At 42.9% G+C, this 10872-nt stretch overlaps 2 protein-coding genes across 2 annotated transcripts; both read right to left on the reverse strand.

Moving 5' to 3' along the window:
* Positions 1-3510: 3510 nt before the first annotated feature.
* Positions 3511-7178, reverse strand: LOC117479813 (E3 ubiquitin/ISG15 ligase TRIM25-like). The gene is made up of 2 exons (XM_034126904.1): positions 7108-7178; positions 3511-4020 (listed from the first exon to the last, which is right to left on the reverse strand). Exon 2 carries the CDS (start codon positions 4009-4011, stop codon positions 3511-3513), a length of 501 nt encoding a protein of 166 aa, XP_033982795.1. The 5' UTR covers positions 4012-4020; positions 7108-7178.
* A 96-nt stretch (positions 7179-7274) lies between these two features.
* LOC117479812 (lactosylceramide 1,3-N-acetyl-beta-D-glucosaminyltransferase A-like) lies at positions 7275-10592 on the reverse strand. Its single transcript, XM_034126903.1, has one exon. The coding sequence runs from the start codon at positions 9870-9872 to the stop codon at positions 8697-8699; it is 1176 nt and encodes a 391-aa protein (XP_033982794.1). The 5' UTR covers positions 9873-10592; the 3' UTR covers positions 7275-8696.
* Between the last annotated feature and the right edge of the window lie 280 nt (positions 10593-10872).

Genomic DNA, 10872 nt, shown 5'->3' on the forward strand with positions numbered 1-10872 from the left:
GCAGACCGAGGCCTCGCAGCTCATCAGTCAGATCGTGAGTCGTATTGACCTTTTATCTTTCAATAGGATCCCAATTAGCACTAGCGTCTGCCTCTGCTATTCTACCTGGGGTCCACACACACTTACAGTCAAACACACATTTACACATGACAGCCACATTTTAATTTCAGCCGTATCGACCCTGCATCTGGATGTGTGTTTTAGTATTAAAGAGTCACACTCAGATCGTGGTGTAAACAGCATTAAGCTCTGTTAGAGAAATCTCACTGGTCACCGGCTTGAGCTTGATCCATGTATTCATGATCCTCTCCAGAATGGAAGTAGTCATCACATACAGAGCATCAACTAGTTCCTGAACAGTGTCCTTCACATGCTGATATCCAAGAGAGGGAGTTACACAGTCACAAGATGGAGGAATAGAAAGCAGTATTCAATGTTTACTTCAGATTAGCTCCACGTCAGAAATGATCATGCTTGTCACATGTCTATCTCCATAGAGGCTGAATCATCATGTTAATCACATAGCTATCATATGCCTCAAACAGTCCTGATGCTCTTCTAGGTAATCATACATCCTGTCATGTACACAGCTACAGTTGGGATACCTTTGTTATCATGTAACTCTGATATTGGAAGAGGACATTCAGTGTTTTCCCAACAAGCTCCCATGTATTTGCTGATTTTCCTGTTGATTTTCCAACCTGCTCTGACCGTCTCCAGGTCCACGGGGAGGGTCGAGAGAACCCCTTCAGGAGGAGGAGTTCCTCTCGGCTGCTGGACCCAAAGGTCCTGGTTCTGGTGCAGCGAGTCCCCGGGGTCGGCGGGGTCAAAGCTCTGGCGCTGCTGCAGGAGTTCTCCAGCGTCCACCAGCTCTGCAACGCCGCCCCCCACGAGCTGGAGCCCATCGTGGGTCAGGCTGCAGCTAAGCAAATCCACAGCTTCTTCCACAAACCCACTGCTGCTGGAACCTGAGCTCTCTGAGTCTGGGGTCTGATTCTCTGGTGTTTTGCTTAGTAAGGACATATGAAGCTCATTTTCAGGAGTATATAAGTATTTAGTGTCTCTGCTGTGACGTGTTTCTAGGCTTTAATGTTCAAAAAGGTCTTATTTCATGTTAAACCCCAATATAATTCAACATGAACCCTCCTTTATTGTAAGATCACACAATAAATAATATAATTAAACTGCTACCCTGCTGCTAATTTTGCTTCTTCCACAAACCCACTGCTGCTGGTAAGTAAGGACATATTATGTTCAGGTATATATCAGTATGTAGTGTCTCTACTTTAAAGAGTCCTCTCCTGCTGATGTTCAGGTGTATATCAGTATGTAGTGTCTCTACTTTAAAGAGTCCTCTCCTGCTGATGTTCAGGTGTATATCAGTATGTAGTGTTTCTACTTTAAAGAGTCCTCTCCTGCTGATGTTCAGGTGTCTATCAGTATGTAGTGTCTCTATTTAAAGAGTCCTCTCCTGCTGATGTTCAGGTGTCTATCAGTATGTAGTGTTTCTACTTTAAAGAGTCCTCTCCTGCTGATGTTCAGGTGTATATCAGTATGTAGTGTCTCTATTTAAAGAGTCCTCTCCTGCTGATGTTCAGGTGTATATCAGTATGTAGTGTTTCTACTTTAAAGAGTCCTCTCCTGCTGATGTTCAGGTGTATATCAGTATGTAGTGTCTCTACTTTAAAGAGTCCTCTCCTGCTGATGTTCAGGTGTATATCAGTATGTAGTGTCTCTACTTTAAAGAGTCCTCTCTTGCTGATGTTCAGGTGTATATCAGTATGTAGTGTCTCTACTTTAAAGAGTCCTCTCCTGCTGATGTTCAGGTGTATATCAGTATGTAGTGTTTCTACTTTAAAGAGTCCTCTCCTGCTGATGTTCAGGTGTCTATCAGTATGTAGTGTCTCTACTTTAAAGAGTCCTCTCCTGCTGATGTTCAGGTGTCTATCAGTATGTAGTGTCTCTACTTTAAAGAGTCCTCTCCTGCTGATGTTCAGGTGTCTATCAGTATGTAGTGTCTCTACTTTAAAGAGTCCTCTCCTGCTGATGTTCAGGTGTATATCAGTATGTATTGTCTCTACTTTAAAGAGTCCTCTCCTGCTGATGTTCAGGTGTATATCAGTATGTAGTGTCTCTACTTTAAAGAGTCCTCTCCTGCTGATGTTCAGGTGTATATCAGTATGTAATGTCTCTACTTTAAAGAGTCCTCTCCTGCTGATGTTCAGGTGTATATCAGTATGTAGTGTCTCTACTTTAAAGAGTCCTCTCCTGCTGATGTTCAGGTGTATATCAGTATGTAGTATCTCTACTTTAAAGAGTCCTCTCCTGCTCATGTTCAGGTGTATATCAGTATTTAGTGCCTCTACTTTAAAGAGTCCTCTCCTGCTGATGTTCAGGTGTATATCAGTATGTAGTGTCTCTACTTTAAAGAGTCCTTTCCTGCTGATGTTCAGGTGTATATCAGTATGTAGTGTCTCTACTTTAAAGAGTCCTCTCCTGCTGATGTTCAGGTGTATATCAGTATGTAGTGTCTCTACTTTAAAGAGTCCTCTCCTGCTGATGTTCAGGTGTATATCAGTATGTATTGTCTCTACTTTAAAGAGTCCTCTCCTGCTGATGTTCAGGTGTATATCAGTATGTAGTGTCTCTACTTTAAAGAGTCCTCTCCTGCTGATGTTCAGGTGTATATCAGTATGTAGTGTCTCTACTTTAAAGAGTCCTCTCTTGCTGATGTTCAGGTGTATATCAGTATGTAGTGTCTCTACTTTAAAGAGTCCTCTCCTGCTGATGTTCAGGTGTATATCAGTATGTAGTGTCTCTACTTTAAAGAGTCCTCTCCTGCTGATGTTCAGGTGTATATCAGTATGTAGTGTCTCTACTTTAAAGAGTCCTCTCCTGCTGATGTTCAGGTGTATATCAGTATGTAGTGTCTCTACTTTAAAGAGTCCTCTCCTGCTGATGTTCAGGTGTATATCAGTATGTAGTGTCTCTACTTTAAAGAGTCCTCTCCTGCTGATGTTCAGGTGTATATCAGTATGTAGTGTCTCTACTTTAAAGAGTCCTCTCCTGCTGATGTTCAGGTGTATATCAGTATGTAGTGTCTCTACTTTAAAGAGTCCTCTCCTGCCGATGTTCAGGTGTATATCAGTATGTAGTGTCTCTACTTTAAAGAGTCCTCTCCTGCCGATGTTCAGGTGTATATCAGTATGTAGTGTCTCTACTTTAAAGAGTCCTCTCCTGCCGATGTTCAGGTGTATATCAGTATGTAGTGTCTCTACTTTAAAGAGTCCTCTCCTGCTGATGTTCAGGTGTATATCAGTATGTAGTGTCTCTACTTTAAAGAGTCCTCTCCTGCTGATGTTCAGGTGTATATCAGTATGTAGTGTCTCTACTTTAAAGAGTCCTCTCCTGCTGATGTTCAGGTGTATATCAGTATGTAGTGTCTCTACTTTAAAGAGTCCTCTCCTGCTCATGTTCAGGTGTATATCAGTATGTAGTGTCTCTAGTACTTTAAAGAGTCCTCCAGAGCTCCAGCAGTTTATCGTACTTCACACACATCCTGCTTTCCAGGTTCTCCAGAGGGTCGATCAGCTGATGTTTCTTCAGGCCTGGCCTTGTCAGGTGAGGCTCCAGGTGAGTCTCACAGTAGGACTCCAGACACACCAGGCAGGACTTCAGGGCCTTCAGTCTGGTTCCAGTGCAGGCGTCACAGGGAACTTCTCCTGGTTTGACAACGTGTTGCTCTGAGCTGCTGCTGGCTTTCTGTTGAGCTGACTGTCTGAACTGAGCAGCCATCTCAGAGATGAAAGTGTTGACCTGCAGTTCAGGCTTTATGTTGAACACCTCTTTGCAGTTGGGACACTGACTCGGGACATTTCTATCCCAGTGTTCAGAGATGCAGGCTTTACAGAAGTTGTGTCCACATGGTGTGCTGACTGGATCAGTGAACACATCCAGACAGATGGAGCACAGAAACTGATCTTCAGTCCACAGACTGCTGGCAGCAGACATGTCTACACTCTGAGGACAAAAAACATATATTTTTCATAATTTGTTTATTTGGAATCAAACTGAGTTTTCCTGAATTCTATACAAATAGTAATTAAGAATCTGAGTGAAAGTGAATTAGAGCCCAGATGTGCAGAGAAAGTAAGAGATACCATAGAGATCTTTTTCTCAACACTAATAAATTAATCAAATAAGATAATAAATTGTTTAGACTAAATCTAATTATTAATAAATAACAAAGATTAACTTACAAACATTAATTTGAGCCAAGTAGAATATATAGTTAAAAAACACACAGGACCATGACAGGGAGAGTAGAAAGGTGCATGTATTCAGGTACTGTACTTGTGTACTGAGATATTTCTACTTTTCCATTCATATAATTTTTTTATACTTCTCCACAAAAAAAATCAGCAGGACCTAATGCACTTTTAACTCCAATAAATGAATTGTTCACAGGTAATTTGTTACTGCAGATATTACAAAATAAATTATATCAACTACATTGTGATTTAATCAAATTGCTTCAATAATTATAATCCAATAATATATTTGACTTTTAAAAAGGACATTATTCTTATTTATTTATTTTGTACTTTTTCTTGTAAATGTCCATATTGTGGTATTAATACTATTACTTCAATTAATGATAGAGTACTTCCTACCTAACTTTGACCAAATGTAGTTTATCATTTCTCAGTTTGGTGTGCATCTCTTTTGTTGGGGCCAACAAACCGGTTGTAACGATGCATGGTAACCAGCATTTAAATGTATTTCCCTATAAAAACACGAGGGTGAACGAGTCCGACTGGTCTGCAGTGTGAGCTTGTTGATTCACAGATAAAAACAGCCTTCAGTTTTAAAGTACATCTGAAAGCTTTTCATTTAGTTTAGCAAGAGCCAACGAGCTCTCGGTTTCCTGTCAACGCCACCATTTCAGAACATTTCCAAAGATTTGACTGAGTTTTTTAATAGTATAAAGTTTAATAGAGATATTTTAAGACTGAACAAGAGTAGTTTGATCATTCATCATTAAGGCTGTCTTACTGATCCCTGCCTGCTGAAAGTCACTTTTAAAATTAACGTTTGTATTCCAGCTGCTTGTTGGTTATTAAACTAATAGTAACAACGCATTTAGGCTAAACTTAACTTAATCATATGCCTTTTTGCAGTAATATCATCTGGAGCTTGATGGTTCTTGTTAACATCACAATTGTGTACATGTGTAAGATCCTAAATAAATTCAATAGAAAACCATTAAAAACACAATGTGTCCATCTCCATTACTGTCACATCATACATTTATTCATATAATAAAACTGCTACCATGCTGCTTATTTTGTTATTAGAGTCAAATTATATTTAAAGAAGGCTAAATACGGCTTAAGGCCCGGACACACCAAGTCGATTTCGGCCGTCGATGAGCGTCCTGTCGCCCTACTCAGATTGGTGTCCCCCGCACCGCCGTGTCTTTTCGGCCGTGCCGACACCGATCGGCAGCGGAGGCTGTCGGCAAAATAAATCACTCTGATTGGCTGTTCAGATTGCTGTGGTAGCAGCAGTACTTTAAGGTTGCCAGCCACAATGCTTAAATAGTGTCTTTCTGCTTCAGAGAGCTGAAGTGGAGGAGCTGATTTAAATTACATTATATACTGCTGGGTAGCTTGTGAAATTCACCATGGGATCAATAACATTTGATCTTAACCTATAATAATACATGATAAACTATTTCTTGATTATATTTTGTGGTATTCTGAATCTTCAAAGTTACTAAAGTTATCAAATAAATGTAGCGCAGTATAAAGTACACTATTTGCCTGAATGGGAGTGGAGCAGTACAGTACTTAAAGGGGACCTATCATGCTATATTTAAATGATATATTGTAGGGCCAAGGTATATTTATAAGTTTCTGTTTTCAAAATACCAAACAGAACATGCATTTTAGCCATGCCTCATTTCGCTCTATGTGCTGTTTGCTGTCTACGGGTCTGATTCTGCTGACCACGCCCCCCTGCAGGACAGGGGAGAGGTGCTCTGATCAGCTGCTGGGCTGTCAGAAGAGGGGGAGAAAGAGAGATCTCCATCCTCCATGTTTTATTATATAGAGTCGTTATTCATTTGTTTTAAAGCTCAATAAATAACAAAGAAGACCTTTGACCGGCACTTTTCTAATTTTGTCCGGAAGATTTAAACTTTAACGGACATCTTGACCGGCGAAACAAACTGAAACTGAAACTCTGCCGCACGGTCCCCTCGTTCCTTGGAAGAGGCGGAGAGGTGGGTGTTTGTCATCTGCTGGTGGACTAACCGGAGAGAATTACAGTGCTTGCCTCGACGGGGAGGGATTGCATTGAATTAAAGCAGCGGGAGCAAACGCTTGCCTCGGGGAGGGAGAAAGAAAGCCACAGCGGAGAATAAACAGAAGGGTAACCATGGTAACCAAGTCTTCTTCGCTGCTTTTGTGGCAGACTACAGCGCCACTTACAGGCCTGGCATATGTACTACAGCGTCTCCAGCACTTTCGAACGGCAATGGCCGTGGCTGTCTCCTCCTGATTGGTGGAGTTGGCCCAATAGCCGTAGCGCCACCGTCCTGACGTCAGGGCAGTGTTCAAATCTGGATCAGTTTTTATCAGATCCGTTGCAGCCCCTTTTTTAGAGATTTGGGTATGGAGGAAAATAGAGAGGGTTGTGTTTTCTGACACTTGGTGAGTTCCCTGGAATACCGGGGTATAAAAGACGTACAAAAGTGCATTTTGCATGATAGGTCCCCTTTAAGTAAATGTACTTTCTTACTGTTGTTAAACGTTACAGTTTTTACTCAGTCCGGGCATAAAAGGTGTGTCCTCACACACCACCTCGAGGTACCGACAAACTCCCTTCTTTCTATACTACCTCCATTCATCAATTTTACACCATTTAACTTTCCCCTGTTAGTTTCTCCCTTTAGACTTTGATCACAGACCTTAATGAACACACCTCTGAAACCTTGGGATTCAATACCCGTAAAGCACTGCTGCCGTATTTCAGATCAATCGATCACGGCGACCTCCAATATGACACCGAATTCAGCAACAGAGTTACCTAGGTGCGACTTACCCGCTGTTCTCTCTGGGAGACTGCAGACTCCGTCAGGGATCGATCCTCAGCCAAGGAGACAGGACGCTGGAATCAGTCTGGACTCACGACTCAAGCTATGTGGGAACAGGTTACATTTCCGTCTCATTTGTCACTTATCCAGCAATAATCAGAAGGGCTACGTGAACTTTAGTTTCCTCTCACAAATGTGAACAGGTAGTTTTATTAAAGTTTCACAAGTTATAACACCACACATCAATAACAAATGAAATGTGTTTTGCTCAGATACATATTATATCTGAGATTTAGCATTCTTCAGTCTTCTTTTATCCTCTTCTTTCCCGCGGCTTGTCACATGGTTTGTGCGTGCAAGCTGGTGCGTTAGAGGTGTCCTTCTTCATTGCTGTGGTTAAATGTTCACTTCCCGCAAGGAAATACATAACAGATGTTCTCCTCGAAAGGGGAAGTGCGTAGAAAGTTCATCTCCTCGAAAGAGTAAGTGCGTACTACAGGTCTTTATGAGTACCTATGTTTTTAAGGATTGTTGTTATACATCCTGTTTATATTGCTAAAGCGTTAAACTATACGATACATGACTATGGCATTCAGAGTTTTAACACAGTTTTTAGCATATTTAAGCTTTATATGATAAAATACATTGTTCCATTTTCTTCCTTTCTTCAACACTGTCTACCGCTGTTCATTGTTCAAGATTGAAATGTAAATTTGCAAGACGGTTTCTGCCCCTCTATTGACATGTAGCCTTTCATACGTGAGGTTGGCTTCATTCTCCCATTGTCCTCCACAATCTGCCTAGAAGTATTTGACTGTTGTAGCTGTTCAAGATAGTCATTTTAAAATGTTTTAAAAATATTAAACCAATAATAATGCTAGGGCTGCAACTGACAGTTATAGGCACATTTTGATTTGTTCTTAACGCTGTGTGATTAAAAGAATAAACACAAATAGCAGGATAGGCACATATTTGCTATATCTTGCCCCACTGAAAAGGCACTGCACTGATACTGTTAAAATATTGGCATAGTTCATCCCTGTGCTGCTTGGCTCAAGCTGTAGCATTGGTGGTGTGTGGCAGGTTAGCCAAGTAAACACTTACATATCACATTAAAGAAAAACAGCATGGCAGACTGTTCAAGTAAAGTTCCGTCATTTCTTTGTCTGCAAACATTTAGCATTAAAGGTGGGGTAGGTAAGTTTGAGAAACCGGCTTGAGATACACTTTTTCTTATATTCCATGGAATGCTCTTAACATCCCGATAGCAATGAATATCTGAAGTGCTTTGACAAAAAATCCATAAAAAAAGTCATCAGTGGAAGCCGTAGTACTGTAAAAAGCACGACCAATCGTCTGAGCCGGCCCGGCTAAAATAACTGGATGGCCTACCTGCCTGTCAGCCTTCCATCTGTGCACAAACTTATCTCGTGCCCTCATTGGTCATGTGCGCGTTCGTGTGTGTTGGAGGAGGGGCTCTGTAAGGAAGTGGCAGATTTTTTCCGGTTGTGTATTTTCAAATTCTAGCGATCTCGAGCCGGTTTCCCAAACTTACCTACCCTACCTTTAAGCAGTCCTTGCGTTACCTGAGGATAATTTATGTAAAAGCAGCCATACAGGAGTAAGAGTTCTGGTAATATGGCCGACACAGCATCATCGCCCTCACCGCTGTGCAGTACAGATTACCCATAAATCCTCTGGACTTGCCGTACACTGCAGGGTCTGTAGCTGCCTGCCACAGTGACCGAATGTCTGTGGCGTGACCGTGCGATGTGATCATGTGGTCATAGATACAGGGGTGATAGAGAGCCTTGCCCTCACCTGAAAAGTACAAATGCTCCTGGGGAGAGACCCCCATGGCTTTGGCACAAATCCCCATGAAGACGTCATCAATGTAAATGGAGGAGTTCAGCACCTGAGTGGCCTGGTAGATCTTAGCGGCCACATCTCCTGAAACCACGTACCCCGCTCCAGCCGTGTAGTCCGGGTAGGAAGGCCAGGGGTACAGATCATAGGGGATGTGGTATTTGCTTTCTTTGCGGCGAACTGGAGGGGCTCCTCTATGTACATGCCCCACCCAAAAGTCTTTGACCCCTGATTTATTACTCAGAAGCTGCCTTAGGTACTTCACCAAATTGGGCATGTGGACGAAGATGTCGTCATCTGCAGACATGAGGAAGCGTGCCTGAGGGCAGTAGTCATGGGCCCAGTGGAACTGCGTGATCAGTTTGGCTGTGAGGTTGTGGAAGGTATCCAAAAAGTCCTGCTGGATCAGGTCTCCGTAGGTCTGGTCCTCCTGTAGCAGTGCTCTCTGCACCCTGGATCTCCGCTTTGCGTCCACACCGAGGGCGAACACCATCCGCACGGTGGCTCCCAGTTCGGACCAAACAAAGCTCTCGTTCCCCCACGTGTCCCTGATGGCCTGGCGCCGCTCAAAGTTCTCTGGCGATGATTTCACAAACAGAAGAAGGAGGACGTCATCCACGCTTTTCCCATCTCTCCTTGCACATTTCCCTGGACGGTTGATGAGGTACGGGTAGGTCATCAACACGTTAGTAGAACCATCCTTTCTGTGACGGTTGGAGGTGATGTTGAAGTTAGAGTTGAGGAAGTCGTAGCTGTTGACCAGGTAGCGGTACGTGTAGGATTTCATGTGGCTGACCACATGGTGGTCCAGCTCCTCCCAGCTGACCATCACCACACACAGCACCATGCATGCGGTCAGCAGCTGCACGAACTGGCACTTGTGAATACGACGGAAGTTCATGAACATCGCGAATACTGTTTTTTGCTGATCTTCAAAACCTGAGATCACCTATTCTCTGGATACTTCTAGACATTTACTCTCGTGGACGGTATCTTCTTCTGGCTTTTCTTTAATGGTAGTATTTAATTTAATTTCTGCCTGCCTCTCTACTACTCATTCCATCTATCAAACTGTTTGCCTTAGTTTAGCCTTCACTTCATCTTCTCTAGTCTGTCTCGCCTTAATCTCCTCTTTCATTCTTCTGTCCTACCTGGCAACTCTTCTTTTTTAATGATGTAAAGTCCAGTAGACCTTTGTCAGGCTCCTCATGAGTCTGGGTTCCTCTGTTACTGATCTTCCTCAACTGTGAGATGCAAAAGCTCCGCTCCTTCATGATAATCTGGCTGCAAGCATCTCCAGGTAAAGCTTGGCAACATGCTCTGTCCTTATTTTTTCCTGAGAACTCTTCTCCACTTATCCCTCAGGCTCACATCAGTAAGTCATAGGAACAAATGGTGCGGAGGATATGGAGAGCAGACTGACGGGTGTCACGGTTTTGAGATCTGTGCAGGACTTCCCATGATCACTGTGAGTTGTCCCTGTTCCATGTCACCATTAACGGTGCGTCTTTGGATTTGTTGGCTATTCGCTATTTGTTGTTTGTATATATCACGCAGTCTGTCTTCCGGTTGCCTCTTTTGAATGACGAATACACACTTCCGCCGCCTGCTGGTAAGGAGAGTTATTGCCACTCACGCATGCGCAGTGCGTACGTGCTACGTGGCCGTCGGCTGAAGTCTTTGCGGTGTGTTCCAGTGCGACACATGGCCAAGACGCAGGAGACGTGAGGCGACACAACAGTCGGGTCCGTCGGGACGTGTTCTTTGGTGTCAGTTTGGTGTGTCAGGGCCTTTAGTTGAATGCTGGATTCTGATTGGTCAAATGGGACATTTCAGAGGTCAATATGACAGTAGTACAGACCGATGTTAAGCACTATAAAGACTAAAGAGGATCAAGAGAGAGAAAA

The sequence above is a fragment of the Trematomus bernacchii genome, unplaced genomic scaffold, assembly GCF_902827165.1.
Source record: "Trematomus bernacchii unplaced genomic scaffold, fTreBer1.1, whole genome shotgun sequence".
In the NCBI taxonomy this organism is placed as follows: domain Eukaryota; kingdom Metazoa; phylum Chordata; class Actinopteri; order Perciformes; family Nototheniidae; genus Trematomus; species Trematomus bernacchii.

Excerpts from the sequence above, each read along its gene's own strand:
- LOC117479813 (XM_034126904.1), bottom strand. The coding sequence starts at position 4,011 with ATGTCTGCTGCCAGCAGTCTGTGGACTGAAGATCAGTTTCTGTGCTCC.
- LOC117479812 (XM_034126903.1), bottom strand. The coding sequence starts at position 9,872 with ATGTTCATGAACTTCCGTCGTATTCACAAGTGCCAGTTCGTGCAGCTG.